We start from the raw sequence: 16,435 nt of genomic DNA, 5'->3' as shown, positions 1-16,435 counted from the left end.
ATGAGCTGATGAGAAGAATGTACATTCAGTTTTGTTAGGATGAAATGTTTTGTAAATGTCTGTTAAGTCCATTTGTTCTAGGGTCAAGTTTAAGTCCATTATTTCTTTGTTTAGTTTCTTCTTGGCAGATCTATCCAGAACTGCCAAACTGGTGTTAAAATCTCCAACGATTATAGTGCTAGAAGATATTAAATTGTTTACCCATTAGGGTTTGCTTTATAAATTGAGAAGCATTCTGGTAGGGTGCATAAATGTTAAATATCAAAATCTCTTCATGTTGAATGTTTCCCTTGACAAATAAGTAGCATCCATTCTTATCTTTCCTTATCTTTGTTGATTTGAAATCTATTGTATCTACAAGTAGAATTGCAGCCCCTGCATTTTTCTGATTTCCGTTTGCCTATACTATAGATGATCATCCCTTCACTTTGAGTCCTTTTTTATCTTTTAAGGTAAGATGAAACTCCTGTGTCCAACGGATATCTGTCCTGAGTTTTTATATCCAGTCATCCAATCTGTGCCTCTTTAGTGGACAATTTAAACTATTCACATTAATTAAGAGGATTGATAGGCATGGTAATTTTTAGGTGTCATGTTTTTTAAAGGTCCAGTGGACATTTTTAATCCTTTCACCACTGTGGCAGTTCGGTTTTGTTCAATAATTTCTGGGCAAATTTATTTTCGTGGTAGACCATTGTGCTGATCATTATGGAAAATGGGTCTGAGAATAACCTGGAGGTCTCGTTTAGTTATGGCAAATTTCTTCAACATGTGTATGTCAGTGAAGTATTTGATTTCTCCATCACAAATGAAACTCAGTTTAACTGAATAGAGAATCCTGGGCTGAAAGTTGTTTTGATTTAGGAGATTGAAAGTTGATGACCATCCTCTTCTGAGAGATTGGCAGTCATTCTAATATTTCTCCCTTTGTAAGTAATGGTTGTCTTATGTCTGACTGCATGCAGAATTTTCTCCTTCATGTTAACTTTGGCAAAGGTAATTACAATGTGTCTAAGAGATGCTTTATTTGGATTGAGTCTTGTTGGGATTCTGAAGCTGTCTACTATCTGAATTTCTGTATCTCTTGTCATGCCTGGGAAATTCTCCTCCATTAGAGGAGCATCTGTGCCTTTAGGACCATCCTTTTCTCTTTCAGAAATTCCTATAAGATGAATGTTTGCTCTTTTGGAGTGATCCCACAAGTCTTTCAGGGAATGATCAGTTCTTACTCTCCACTTCTCTGCCTCTGAGCATTTGAAAGTGTTCAAAAGCTTTGTCTTCAACTTCAGAGATCCTTTCTTCTGCCTGCTCCACTCTATTACTGAGGGATTCTACTTTATTGCAAAGCTCCTCAAATAACTTTCTCATTTCCTTAAGCTCTGCTATTTCTTTTCTCATTATGTCCATATCCTTGGAGATTTTTGTCTTGGAAGTCATGGATTTCTTGAGACAACTTTTGAACTACTCTTTGAATTTCCATTTCTAACTTTTCTTCCATTCTATTGAGTTCATTTTCCATCCATGTTCTGAATTCTATTTCTGGCATTTTAGCCATTTGTCTATGAATAGTATCTTTTGTTTTATCTCCTTTGTCATTCCTTGGGGGAGATGATCTACTCTGATTATTCATGTTGCCAGAGTTCTTCCTCTGGTTCCACCCCCATGAGTATTTTCTGCAATTTGTCTATTTAAAGTGGTAGAATAAGATTGGATTGAGGGACCCAGGAAGTAGAGTTAATCTGCCCTTAACCAATGAGCTGGGGCTTGTGACTGTTGATTTTCCTCTACAGCCTTACAAAGTTCCCTTTCAGAGCTGTAGCCTAAGACTCTGAAGACCTGCTTAGGAAGAGAGCTCAAGATGGCTCTGATCTGAAATCAGCCACCTATACCCAATCTAAAGGAGTCGAGGTATTAGGCTGGCATCTCATCTGGGGAGAGATACAAGCATGCGTGATCCCCCCACCAGTGACAGCTGGTGAAGAAGATTCAGTCCTTTCCACTTTAAAACAACTGACACTCAACCTTGGCAGGACCCCAGGTGGACCGCCCAGGTCTAGAATTCTAAACAGATTGACCCAGACAGTATAATCACTGCTCTAGAGGGAGAACTCAAAGGGTTTCCAATATCCTGATAGTGGAAATCCACAGACAGTTCATTCCAACCAACATACACAAGGGGTTGGAGCCGGTCCCCTCTGGTGGACCACCAATTCAGGAAAGATCACTAGCCATAGTTAGGACAAAGGCATCAACACCTCCACCCTTGTAAGTCCAAACTGGGCCTCAGTTTACCCGCCATTGAAAGTCCAAACCTGGCACCAGTGGCTCCACTCTTGAAAGTCTAAACTGGGTTCCAGTGGCTCCACCCTTTAAAGTCCAAACCAGGCATCAGGACCCAGCCCTTGCAAGTCCAAACCAGGTACCTGCAGCTCCACCCTTGACAGTCCAAACCTGGTGCCAGTGGCTCCACCCTTGGAAGTCCAAACCCGCCAGTGGCTCATCCCTTGAAAGTCTGAATGGGGTCAGCACCCTCCTTAAAGACCCAACCAGTTGTCAATGGCTCCATCCCCAAAAGCTCCAACTAGGGTGAGCTCTCCTGCCCATGGCAGCCCTAGCATGGTTTCAGAGGCTCTGCCCTTGAATGTCCAAAGGGGAGGGGTTTGCACTGCTGCAGGGCAATGTCATGCATGTTTCTCTCTCCCAAAGTCCCTCTCTTTCTGCCCCCCTGCCTCCACTCAAGTCACTGTTTCTATACTTGTATCAGTACAAGGCTCAAACCTCGTAGGGAATGGCCACACACTCTGGGTTCTGCAGGGGATAGATCTTCAGATGGCCTGGCAAGTGCGTAGGGTGTACTGAAAGTTCTGTATTGTAGGGAGAGTGTTTGTTCAGTTTTATGCTGGGCAGGACGATGCCTAGGCTCACAGGTGAGACTTCTCTGAGGGAGGATGCCCAGTATTTTGCGGCTCTCACCCATGGGGTAAAATGAGAGATTTTTCATCCCCTGCTCACTTGTAGAGAACTTCCCACTTGGGGAGGGGGGTCTCTTATCCTTGTGGTACTGGGCTTTGTACCTGGAATTTGTTCACTAGGATCCTCTCTCTTGGAGTTTCAAGTTGCCATAGCCAAGATGATATGTATTTGTCTATCTTCTTTCCTATCTCAGCTCTCCTCCTTCAGTTTCAGAGGCCAAATCTGTCCAGAATCTCTGGTCCGTAGTCTCTGGCTAAAGTTACCTCTCATAGGCCATCTTATCCCTCCCTCATGAGTAAAAGTTATAAGTGTGTCCTTCACTCGGATAGTGTAGTATGCATTTTTATGGTGGGGGGTCACCACAATACGAGGAATGTATTAAAGGGTCACAGCATTAGGAAGGTTGAGAACGACTGGTGTAGCAGGTTGTATTTTTCAAAGATGGCCCCACAGTGTATTCTTTTCCACATGCCTCCCAACACAATGCCTGGCTTCTTTGACTCAGCAAAAGGTGTTTTTAAAATTCATCCATGTCATTCCATGTAGCATTAGTTCCCTCCTTTGCAGCTGTACTGTAGTATTCTATTGTATGGATATATTATATTTTGTTTACCCATTCACCAACTGAAGGATAATTGGAATGTTTCTAGATTCAGGTTATTAAGAAGGAAGCTGCTGTAAATATTTATTATTAACAAGTGTTTTTGTGGGTATGTTTTCATTTCTCTTGGGTAAATACTTATACTGAAATTGATTGGTTATATGATTATTATATGTTTAACTTTATAAGAAACTGTCTATCAAATTTGCCAAAGTGGTTGTACAAATTTCATATTCCACTAGCAATGGATTTTTACCATTGCTCCAATGCTTAAAATTGTCACAACCCTCCAAATTGTTAGCATTTTGTCATTTTAACAGGTATGTAATGGTATTTCATTGTGATTTTAATTTGCATTTTCATAATAACCAATGTTGAGTATTTTTGCATGTCTTTTTGCCATTTGTATATCATCTTTTGTAATGTTTCTTGATTGACTCGGTTAATCAAATATCACAAATGTAAGGGCTTAAAACAAAACAAGGCTTTGCTCACAATTTGGCAGCTTGATCAGAGCTTGGTGGAGACAACTTAATGTCTGCTTCACATGGTGTAAGCCAGGACAACGTGAAGGCTGAAGAACCAAAAGCATCTTCAGAGTCACTCATTCACATGTCTGAGGTTAATTCCTATTCTCAGTGGAGAACACTGGCTGGGACACCTCTCAGTCTCTCTGTACAGCTGGTTGGCCTGCTGGGTTTCAAAAGCAAGCATCCCAGGAGAAAGAAGTGGAGTGCATGGCATTTTATGACCTAGCCCTGAAATCAGAGAGTTACAAACAACAGGCTGATGGTAGAGGTAGACACCCATGTACAAGGGGAGGGACCTAGACACCACCAGTGTAGAGGGAGTGTTGGCATCGTGTTGGGAGGCATGTGGAAAAGAATACACTGGGGGGCCAACTTTGAAAAATACAACCTGCTACAGCAGTGGTTCTCAACCTTCCTAATGCTGTGACCCTTTAATACAGTTCCTCATGTTGTGGTGACCCCCCACCATAAAATTATTTTCATTGCTACTTCATAACTGTAATTTTGCTACTGTTATGAATAGTAATGTAAATATCTGATATGCAGGATGGTCTTCAGTGACCCCTGTGAAAGGGTCATTTGACCCTAAAGGGGTAGCAACCCACAGGTTGAGAACTGCTGTGCTACAGGTTAGTGGTATTATCTGTAAGGACATGATATCTATTATTTGTCTGTATTTGCCTTAGACCTTGAAGAAAAGCACTAATAAGCCAAGATCATGGGTGATCTGTCAAAGACTGACACTCACTCTGGCTTATTATATAGCAAAAGTATGTCATGCACTAATGGAATGGTTATCTCAGTATAAATTCACCTGTAAGCCTCACTCAGGAAAAATCCAGAGAGAGATGCCTTGCTCAATAGTGCCATCGTTTTATTTTGAGAACCTTTATTTCCTGTAGTACTGTAACTTTAAAAGAAATCTTTTTCTTTTTTTATTTCAAGATATTACAGGTATATGTATGTTTTGGTTGCATGGATTGCTTTTGTGATGCTTAAGTCAGGACTTTAAGTGTGGCCATGACCAGATAGTGTTCACTGTGCCTATACTTGATTGTCACTGAGGTGTCATCCCCCTGTCCTCACGTGTGCTCATCAGTTAGTTCCAGTTTAACACCAAGTACTCTGTGATATTTGTTTTTCCATTCTTTACAGACTTCACTTGGGATGGTGATCACCAATTCCACCCAGAAATCTTTTTCTTAATTTTTATCTTTTAATGTTTCTTTAGTAATATAAATAAAAATCATTAAAAAAAGAAAGTACAATCTAACATGTCTGTCCAAATCTTTTGCTCATTCATGATTTTGTTTGTGTTCTAATTATTAAGTTAAAATCTTTATATATTCCAGAAATGAGCCCATCTTCAGTCTTAATTTTTCATTTTCTTAATGGTGTCTCAAAAAGAGTAATAATTTTTCATTTGGATAAAGTCCACTTTATCTATTTTATCTGTTTTGTCTTTTAAGGTTAGTATTTTTTGCACCCTGCCAAAGATGTTTTTGCCTACCATAAGGTCTTGAGGGTTTTTTCTATAATGTTTTTGGTTTTAACACACACACATGCACACACAAATCCTGGAGGGATCTTAACTGTGTTTGTGTTGAATCTGTAAATCAATTTTGGCAGAATTGACTTTTTAACAAAATTAAGTTTTCCAATTTAAGAACATAGTATGTATGTCCATTTATTTAGATCTTCTTTAATTTCTCTCAATAAGACCGTATAGGTTTTAGTGTAGTGTCAGGTGTCCACAGGGCTACCCTTTGGCTTCATGATTAGCTGTAAAGATGAATAGGACTCAGAAGTTGTCACATGCCCACACTCGAGATTACTGGGATTACAGTGAAACACAGTGTAAAAGAAGCTAAAGGAAAAGGCACCTGAGACGAGGTGCGGAGGAAAGCAGGTGCGAGCTCCCAGGTGTCCCCTCCGTGGAGTCACAGGGATGCACTTGGTTGGCTTCCCCAGCAACGAGGTTACCACACATGCGAAGTGCTGCCAACTAGGGGCTCCGAGCTCAGCGTCCAGGGTGTCCAGGGCGGTGGTGTCGTCATGGAGGCACACGATGCCTGAGTGATAGGCCGCAGCTGCTCAGCCATCTACAGAGAGAAAGGCTCAGACGCTGTTTCTCCTTCCCATTGTTGATATGGTAACTTGCACTGATTACTTTTTGACTATTAAAGCAACCTCTCATTCCTAGCATAAAGCCCCCTGATTCGAAAGTTTGTATTGTTTTTGTCTATTTCTGGATTCCGTTGGTTAATCTTTGTGCAGATTTCTGTGCCTGGTGTAAGGCAACCAGCTCTGTTGTGCTGTGGTCTGGTAGGTGCCCCCCTCAGAGGAAAGCTCGGGGCTGGGAGGGTTCACTGCCTCTGCTTCCCTTCTCCAGGTTGTCACAGTGCTGAGCAGCCTGAGAACATTTGTTTCATCATTTTTATGGGATTTTTTTGTTCTGTTTGTTTGCTTTAGGAGGGGAGGCCAATCCAGTTAGTTTGTCATTATGGAAGTGGAAATTTGGGGATAAAAATAAACTTTGAAAAAATAAGAACAACATTACTTTTATAAAAATGTTAAAATTGTGTCAGTAACGGCTCTGTTTTCTAATCTCTATTTCAGGACACTATGTAGATCTGTGGGCTGAATTTCAGGCCACAATTAAGGTAAGTATCTGGGTGTGTTGCTTCATATTTCTAAACATGTTCACTTATCTAAGAAATGTGTGTGTGTGTGCGTGTGTGTGTGTATGCGTGCATGCATAAGTCTAGGAGTTCAGAAGGGCAGAGGAGTAACAGAGCTGGTGTGACCACCACACACTAAAATGCGTCCTCCGTGCCAAAGGTCACTATGAAATCTTAACCCTTTGAGAAAATACCTCTCAGAAAGGGAAAGACACCCTTTTTTTTCCCAAGCTCAAGTTGAACACACTCTGTTTTAGGACAAAGCTGTAGCTGTCTGTTCTGAACTCCCTGCAACTTCCTCACCTGCTCCCCACTTAAGATTCAGGTAGACTGGGGATGAAACCCTAAATCCTGGCTCTGTCACTTTCTATGTATTCAGAGTTTGCATATAACCCTCGTTTAACTACTAACACACCGCATAAGGAGAGCATTAACAATGTCTTTTTCAAATGAAGCTACTAAGGCCCAGAGATTAAAGTAACTTGCCCCAAATCAAACAGTTAATAAATATATGGGAATTGGAAACTGCAGATCCTGCCTGATTCCAAAATCCTTTCCCTTCTGCAGTTCTGTGCGGCTCTGAGAGTGAGCTGACTTTTTATACCACCACCACATCCAGTTACAAATTTAAGCTCAGCAAATATTCCATTGAATCTTCTCATTGATAATTCATTTTTGTGAGATCTTTTGTGGAACTCTGGGCCCTGGCTGTGTGTACACTTATTTTGTATGACTAATACCAGTTTGTGTATATAATACGTTTTATTCCGGGCATGATCTGCTCAGACAGAATATGTTTTTGCCTATTTTGTATTTACATCCCTTCAATGCCACTTCTTTAAGGAACTGACGCATGAAGGTGAAAAGACCTTGGAAGACATAAAATATCTAATGCAGAAGCTGTGTGAAAGGGATGAAAAAATTGAGAATATCAGTACCTGGCTGGAAGGGAATCTTGAAGAGTTGCATTTTCTCATGAGACAGGAATCACCAACGGACCATCTGGGTAAGCAGCAGTTCAAGGCTTTTGGTAACATAGGACTTCTGGCTATTTTGCTAGATAGCTGGTAGCATCATAAGAAAAATTAAAAAGTGACAACTAAATAATTTAGTTGCCCCCAGTAACATCACAAATAGTCACCTAAACTTCAATACGCCTAGCACTCTGGGAGGGGGAAGCAGGTGGATCACCTGAGCTCTTGAGTTCGAGACCAGCCTGAGCCAGAGAGAGACCTTGTCTCTAAAAATAGCTGGGCATTGTGGCAGGTGCCTGTAGTCCCAATTACTTGGGAGGCTGAGGCAAGAGAATCACTTAAGCCCAAGAGTTTGAGGTTGCTGTGAGTTGTGATGCCACAAGACTCTACAAAGGGCAGCAAAATAAGACTCTGCCTCAAATAAATAAACAAACAAACTTCAATGCTCACTTGTGTGTTATGATAGTGTAGCAGTGTTAGCCAATTCTCTCTTTCACCTGAGAGAATTTTCTAGATAACCAAATCTTAACTTCTTTATGATTTTTAAAAAACTCTTATTTTAAGCATCATTCAGTTTGCTCTTTTAAAATTTCTTTTGCAAACTTTCTTCTTAAACAGGAGAAATTGAACATAATTTTACCTTTTCCTCCTGAGCTGAGGTAGCATTAGAAACAGCAATGGCTGGGTGTGGTGCTCAGGCACTATGGGAGGATCGCTTGAGCTCAGGAGTTCGAGACCAGCCTGAACCATAGTGAGACCCCATCTTTGCTAAAAACAGAAAAACTAGCCAACCATTCTGGTGGGCAGCTGTAGTCCCAGCTACTCAGGAGGCTGAGGCAAGAGGATCACTTGAACCCAAGAGTTTGAGGTTGCTGTGAGCTATGACACAATACTCTACCCAAGGTGACAAAGTGAGACACTGTCTCAAAACAAAAAAGGAAGCAACTTTCACTAATATTCCCTTTTTTGCATGCTCTGAGTAATGTCTTGGTGATAATCCATGGAAAGTGGATACCAACAGTGTGGAAATGAAGGATGACCACCTGAATGAGAATAAGCACAGGCTATTTTCTCAGAGCTATAACTAGGTTCAATAAACTAGGTAGCTTATAAATAACAATTTTATTTCTCACAATTCGGGAGGCTAGGAAGTCCAAGGTCAAGGCAGCAGCAGACTCGGGGTCTGCTGAGGACCCACTTTCTTGTTCATAGAATGGTCTTTCTCACTGTGTCCTCACATGGGGGAAGGGCTGGGTGGTCCTCCAGGCTCTCTTTGGTAAAGGCACTAATCCCATGACCTACTCGCCTTACTGCTTAACAGCATCACATTGGGAATTAGGTTTCAACACGTGAATTCTGTAGGAACAAATATTCAGACTATAACAGCCATTATCACTTGCTTTTTGCAGAGACCCAGAGGCAGGCAGGGGAATGGCAAAGCCTTATAGTAGGAAAAAAGGAGGGAAGTTTGAAGTGAGCCCTGAGCATATGCTATGTGATCCATTAGTTACCATCTGTGGTCTTCTGCGGTCAGTCCTGTGTTAGAAGCAGGGGCAAAGCGTAGGGGAGCTGGCAGCCATTGACCCAGTCCTGCCTGCTCTGAGCCCATGGCTGCAGAAGTGTGGATCAGGGTTCTGGTGTGAGGTGTGATTGGGCTGCTGTCACTGTGTCTATTCAGTCTCTCTGCAAGGGGGTTTTATTCTTACTTCTATTTTTCAATTTAAAATGTTGTTCAGAATAAAGTAATGGTTTCTCTGAAAACAAACCCTAGTAAAAAGAAATACTAAGATAATACATTGAATGTGCTGGTCATTTTTTCCCCATCCACATGGCACGGTCATTTAATTAAAATTAAGTACATTTCATAGGTAATCAGTTTAGGGAAATGTATGTTCCTTAGTAAAACTGCACTTGTTCCAGACAAAGAACTGCATTTTTATTCAAACTACTGCAAATATGAAAAATTTAAACAATCTCTGTCTCTCTCACACACACACACTCACACTCCTACATATCTGCATATCCACCACCAAACACTGTTAAATCTTACCATTTATTTATTTAGAATATTTTCCCCTAAGAAATAGACCTGACTGGCTCAGCGCCTGTGGCTCAAGTGGCTAAGGCGCCAGCCACATACACCTAAGGTGGTGGGTTCAAATTCAGCCCGGGCCCGCCAAACAACAACGACAGCTGCAACCAAAAAATAGCCAGGCATTGTGGCAGGCGCCTGTGGTCCCAGCTACTTGGGAGGCTGAGGCAGGAGACTCGCTTGAGCCCAGGAGTTGGAGGTTGCTGTGAGCTGAGATACCATAGCACTCTACCCAGGGGGAAGGCTTGAGGCTCCTGTCTCAAAAAAAAAAAAAAAAAAAGAAATAGACCTGACAGATACAATCAAAGCCCCTTCTATACTGCTCTCCAACTCCACACCCCCTTCACGTCCCCTCTCATTTCCTAGAAGGGTAAATAGTCCTTTTATGGAGGGTTTCACTCCCAGGTGCCTGCTGAAAGAAGCTCAAGCACCCCATCCTGGTTGGGGATACACGAACCTCCCTCCTCTCCTCACCCCACCTGCAAACCAAGCCCTGCTGTCTCACACTCGGGGGGTTCTCTCCCTCTTTGTTTGGGCCTCCCGTTTTCCCTGGCTGGCTTACACTTTTAGCTCTGCATTGAAAAGAGAATTTTTTGTTCTGCCCCCACACTTCTCGGTGATTTCTATTACACTACAAGGAGGGTTTTCAAATTGTCCAGAAACCAAAGTTAATAATTCAATCTTTAAGTGAAATTATTTACCATCAGCAGTGATTGTGCTTTCAGCTAGCCTCCTACATTAAATGTTGTCACCTCTGTGAGCCTTTGCCCAGAATATGTCCCTCTGCTGGTCACAGGGTTGGTTTCATTTGGTTCTTCACAAGGAATCTGAAAATGTCACCTCTTCAGAGATGCCTTACAAGAATCCCTAATCTAAATTACGTCCTCCTCCATTATTGGCTATCACAGGACAGCATTTCTTTCCGTATGAGTATTTGTTACAATGCATGGTTATTTTATTCCTGTTATTACTTAGTTCTGTTTCATGAAAGAAAAGAGCATTTGGACTGAGCACTGTTTCTTTGCTGAGTCCAGCACAGCACCTCACACATAATGGCCTAGTCAGGAAAGTGATAGAATGAATGGATGTTTACTTTCCAGACTTTCCCATCTCGACAGTCTAGTGAGTCAACTTCCTCCCCTTTAAGAACCAGAGTTGCTGGGTCTAGCCCTAGAGCTCAGTTCTCACAGGGACCCCACAGAGCATTAGCTCTGACCTCAGCAGAGCTCTCTCCTGCTTATGCAACTGCAGTCAAAGGTGATGCGCTGATAACTGGCTAAGATGTAGATCCTCAGTCAGAGATTCTAGATTGAGAACTGATAATCTCTGAAGTGGGGCATGATGATCAATCCATACAAGGGAAACACATGTTAAAAAATCTGTTTAAATTCAATTTTTGTTATCCTTTAAAATTCCTATTTTTGTTTATGTTTCATCTATGTCTATGTTTACAGATCTGTCTATCTGTAATTTATGAATTGAGTTACATGATGTAAGGGTTAAGGGAGGTTGGAGACCACAGCCTAGAGATCTCCCATGATCAAAATTTCTGTTCAGGCCATCATTAGTATAGTCAAACCACAGACTTTGAAGAAAGTTTGTAGACTGTAGAGAACTGTAGCAAAATAGAAGCTTGGAGCACTTTAGTTTTGAACTCCTCCCCCTGTTCTCAGTTGTCTCCCATTTTCCCAGTTGTTAAGAATGTTGTAAAGATTGTGTATGGTGGGGAGTTGGTATACTATGACCTGGGGCCAAACCAGCCTCTCTCCTGTTTTTGTAGGGCCCAGAACTAGAGGTGGATTTTATATTTTTTAAATGGAGAAAAATCATAAGAATGATATTTCATGACATCAGAAAATTATACGAAATTCAACTTCTGGGGCCATAAAGTTTTATTGAAACACAGCCATGCTCATTGTTTACACACTGCACATGACTGCTTTTGTGTTATAATGACAGACTAGCCGTAACAGAGACCACATAGCCTGCTAAGCCTAAAAGGTTTAACTCGCCCTTTCCAGAAAAAAATTGCCAACCCCTGAACTAGAGTGTTGACATTGATGTCATGTCCTCCTTTGGTCACTCACAGAGTTGGGTGAGGTTTGCTGGCAACATGGCAAAGCCCGAAGGTCACATAGGCTGAGACATGAAAGAGAACAAAGGCTGATTTCTTTGTTCTGGGACACACAACAAAGAATAAACAATAAACAAGGTGGGGAAAATAAAATTTTCATTGAAAATGAAAAGAAGGCACTTAATTTATGAAGAAATATATATTCTTGCCAAAACAATTATTTTCAGTCAATAGATTATTTACCAGAAGCATTTCAATGCAAAAAGCAGTACTATTTGCAACCACTAATATGTTAATAATTGGGTAAGCTGATACTTAAAATTTCTCCATCTTTTAGGCTCCGTCCCATTTTCATTAACACTAAATTGTATTCAACAAGTATTTACTGTCTATTCTGTGCCAACTACCAGATTAGACACTTGGGTTGCAATCGTGGATGAAACAGACATAGTTCCTGCCCAAGGGGAACTCACAGTCTAGCACGTGAGATGGCAAACTTCTCCTGTAAAAGGCCAGATAATAAATGCTTTTGGCTTTACCAGCCATCGGGTCTCAGTAGCAACTACTCAACTGGCCATTGCAACAGAATTGGCCATTAGGCTGCAACTTGTCCATCCCTGGTACAGCGGGAGAATCTGGTATGGTACAAATCTATATAAAATCCCAGGTGTACTCAAGGTGCGGCATAGAAGTATGAGAGAGGGAGACTTACCCTGGTTAAGGAATCAGGGGAAAGATCTCTGACCTAGAAACTGAGCTGAGGCCTGAAGGAAGGTTTCTGGCTACCCATCACCCCACTTCTGCTCGGGGAGCACTGGCACCGCATGGGTTTTGGAGCCAGGTAGCCCTGGACTCAAATCTCAGCTCTGCTTCTTATATGTTAATCCCCACTTCTCTGTTTCCCCAGTTGTAAAATAAGGCTGATAACGGGAGTTGTAAAATACAAAACAAGACCCATATTAGGCACTCATCAAATCCCTGAAACCTACTACCCTCCTGGGGCGGTAACCTAGAAGTCTGTCCTCTTGAATTCCTCCACCTTCTCTGGGCCACCTGTCATCTCCCGGCTTTTGAGTATTCCTTGTTGAATTGCTTCTGGGAGCCCTGATCGCTTCCAGCCCTGTAAGCCCTCTCCTGTCCCCTTCTGGCCACAAGGCATCACTGCAGCTCCGCCGGTCCCGTGGTTTCCTTCAGGATCACAACAGAGCTTTGCTAACGCTGGGCTGCTGTAAACCTAGCTCTGGAGCAGATGTTGCAGTGACAAGTTGAATAGAAGCCAATCCCTGACCTTAAAGCCTGTACCCTGTGAGAAACAGACAAGTGAAGAGATGGGAACACAGTGGATTCCTCCTGGCAAGTGGCTACCTGATTTGAAGCTCTAAGGCCCGGCGGATGTTACACATGAACGTCTTCCCTAAGGAGTGGTGCAGACGTGAGACCAGAGCGGGCAGGAGCTGCACGTGGCCAGGCTGCCTGGAGATCTGCTTGGGGAACCAACGGCAAGGGTGTGGGGTAGGCCTGTCGGAAGGCTGGATGCCAGACTTCATCCTGAAAGCTAAGATTGTTGCTTTTTTGCCTTTTCTTTTTTGTAAATAAAAGGTAAATAAGTTGATTCTGAGTGTGTATCTAAACCAAAGTATAAGGATTAGTCTTTCTTAACCTCCAGGAGCTGAGATATCTAAACACTCATTAAGTCTCTTATCTCCTGAGGGGTTTAAACACAAAAATACAATAGAACCAATTTCTTCTGCCTTTAATGAGCTAACCATTCTTAGAGGTTCTGGGAAACATTCCTTCCAGGTTGTAGATTAACACCAGGTAACCCTTAGACCTTCCACAAGGCCTCCAGCAGATGACCTCTGGTCTTTTACGACACATCAGATTTCAGATTAGGGGTACTGAACTGGTAAATATAAGGGAACTATTTCAAAATCTGAAAACACTTCCAGTCTCAAGCACTTTTGGATATAGGATACTCACTCTGTATCTTGACATTCAAGTTGCCTATTCAGAACTGGTTGGTAAAATAATTAGCATACACTGTAGCATGTGGTCCAAGGACCCACTTATACAAAGCTAAGACAAGGGTTGTTTTGTTGTCTTTTTAATGATCATGTTTTATTTAGTAACATTAGCAAAAATGGCTATGAATTGAGTCCTGTTCTTATGAAAGCAAATTAAAAATGTAGATGTGTAGTTAAGTATTCCTGAAATTCTTTGCCTTTGAATACTTGTAATCATAATATCCTGCATATATATACAAATATGAATATGTGTGTGTGTGTGTGTGTGTGTGTGTGTATATATATATATTCTGCTCATCTTAGGCCATCTGAGATGATTAAAATGGCTGCAGATGTAGTGGGATCAGAAAACATCATCCTGGTACATGTTGACACCGGCCCCAACACCCCTCTCACCCCAATCACACAATTATCTACTTGAGAATTCTTTGGGCAACTCAAGAATTTTAATGAACACTAAAAACCACCCAAACCTCTATGAAATACAGATAGAATTTTTACCTTTCATTTTTATTTCTACAGAAGAGAAGAAACAAATTCGTTCCCCCAAAAGAGTCCGTTTCTCAGTAGCTGTGTGTACTGGGAAAAAGACAGTAACAAAGAATCAGTTAACAAAATAGCTCAAGAACACAACTGCTATGAATTCAAAGGCATAAACAGAACTACAGGAAAAGTGAGTGAACTTACTTTTGCTACTTTACTAGAAATCTTAAATGTCTGAGGTTTAACTAACTCGCCCAAACTCAAGTAGCAGAATCAGTAAATAACCTTCTAAACAATACAAATGCACAAACATGATCAGATTATTAGGTCAAATGGTAAAAAGTTAATTTTGCTTCCCTGGTTGTGCCCATGAGTCTCTTGAAGCCTTCAGAGGCATAAATATCACGGTATATCTATCACAAGCGAACTGCAGGGAACTGTCTATATACTATATATATTCTGCATTTCATTAAATCTAAGGAGCTATTAATTGTATAAGATGCATTCTGATTCAGAGATGTCACAATGTGAAAAAAAATGTATATCTGGATCAATAAAGTATGGTATGTGTATAAATCCTTCAGAAATGAGATAGAAGAGGTGAGGAATATATAAGTACATGTATTTATTCACTTGGGAAATAAACATGAATCTTATTACTTAATATCATTAATTACATTCATAATTATTGTGCCAAAAGATAACTTAAAGGTCAAAACATTGAAATTTTTTGTAATTAAGCTTTTTATTATTGTTTTTTCTACAGGAATAGTAATCCAAACAAGTCTTCAACAAAACTATAAACAGAAAACTGGTTATATAAATTATGATCTATTTTTGTAATATATCAAAATACTGTATTGGTGAAAATAAATAGATAACAAAAAACAATATACGTTATTTCCATGTTTGTGATCAGAGCCCACAAATACATTTGTCTTCATAATTCACTAAGGTAGAAAACAGATTGAAACACAACAGGCACACACAATGACCCCACTGCTAAGGATTTCAGATTGTATTTGTTAAAGTTTTTCTTAGTAAAATGGGAGTGACACACTGCCAGGGCACACGGAAACAGGAACTTGCCCGAAAGAATAACGAACGGAGCTGTGGAGAGAGGCACGTGCTGCCCGACAGGCGTCTGGCATACTGGACAGTTGTGAGCTGTGCAACGGTGTTACAGTGTTTTCTATTTTCCACATCTACAGTCCTAACCATAAAGTCTGTTAAGTCAGAAATACAAAACAAAACCCAAACATAAGATATGTGTAAAGACAATTTTGTTCCCTTTGACAGAATAGTATTAACATGTTTTTCAAATTTCTTTTATTTTTCAACTAAGAACATTTCTTAAGGTTTGTTGGCTTTTATTTTCATTCAGTGTCCATTGGCGCCTTCTGAGAGTATCCGAGAAGGTTCAGTAAATTTTGCAGTGAACAAGTAAAAAAGGGCTGGTGTAGGTACCAGAGCCAAGAGGGGCAAATCTTGCTCAAGTTTACCCACTCTGGAAATGGAGATTATCCCATAGGCATGAAGTAACCAGTGGCTGAAGAGAACGATAAGCCTTTTCTTTCTGACCAGAAGATCATAGCAGTTCTATATAATTTTACAAAAGAGAGAAAAGAGAAAGACCAATTATCAGGCAAAATCAGCTAGATAATTGAACATATTTTAATCTAAAATGCATTATTTGTTCTCACATGTAATTGTAACTGCAAAATCACAAAATATTTGAAATAGAAAGGACTTAAGAAGTCACCCCACTGTGGCCACCACATTCACAGATGAGGAAGGTGAGGCTCCCTCTGTCCCATAAGCAGGTGCTGCAGCACTAAGATAGGAGCCCACACGCTGAGGCTGAGTCCTTGTCCGCACCATGCACTCCTGAAAGCACCACCTGGATGGGAACCTCTGCATTACACTACACGCTCCCTTCCTGCCCTGATCCACTAGGTTTACAAGTGGGAACAGGAGGTACATAAATCCAATGTCCTTCACCT

The 16,435-nt window shown here is 41.0% G+C and overlaps 2 protein-coding genes across 4 annotated transcripts in view; one reads left to right on the top strand and one right to left on the bottom strand.

Annotated features, from left to right (window-relative positions):
* CCDC175 (coiled-coil domain containing 175) overlaps positions 1-14,883 on the top strand; it is a 74,694-nt gene extending 59,811 nt beyond the window's left edge. The window contains exons 18-20 of the mRNA XM_003794449.2: positions 6,724-6,767; positions 7,629-7,791; positions 14,472-14,883. Coding sequence (XP_003794497.1) covers positions 6,724-6,767; positions 7,629-7,791; positions 14,472-14,569 — 305 coding nt within the window. The 3' untranslated portion in view covers positions 14,570-14,883. The remainder of the gene's footprint in view (positions 1-6,723; positions 6,768-7,628; positions 7,792-14,471) is intronic.
* Positions 14,884-15,244: 361 nt separating this feature from the next.
* The window catches only part of JKAMP (JNK1/MAPK8 associated membrane protein), an 18,713-nt gene continuing 17,522 nt past the window's right edge, over positions 15,245-16,435 (bottom strand). The window contains exon 7 of one of the 3 annotated variants that reach the window (XM_012807988.2): positions 15,245-16,031. In XM_012807988.2, the coding sequence (XP_012663442.2) occupies positions 15,813-16,031 (219 nt within the window). In that variant the 3' untranslated portion in view covers positions 15,245-15,812. The remainder of the gene's footprint in view (positions 16,032-16,435) is intronic. The other 2 variants (XM_023515878.1, XM_023515879.1) reach the window with 2 other exon arrangements.

This window comes from Otolemur garnettii, unplaced genomic scaffold, assembly GCF_000181295.1.
Source record: "Otolemur garnettii isolate 467f Iridium unplaced genomic scaffold, OtoGar3 scaffold00081, whole genome shotgun sequence".
Classification (NCBI taxonomy): Eukaryota; Metazoa; Chordata; class Mammalia; order Primates; family Galagidae; genus Otolemur; species Otolemur garnettii.
This window is presented reverse-complemented; position numbering and strand designations above follow the sequence as displayed.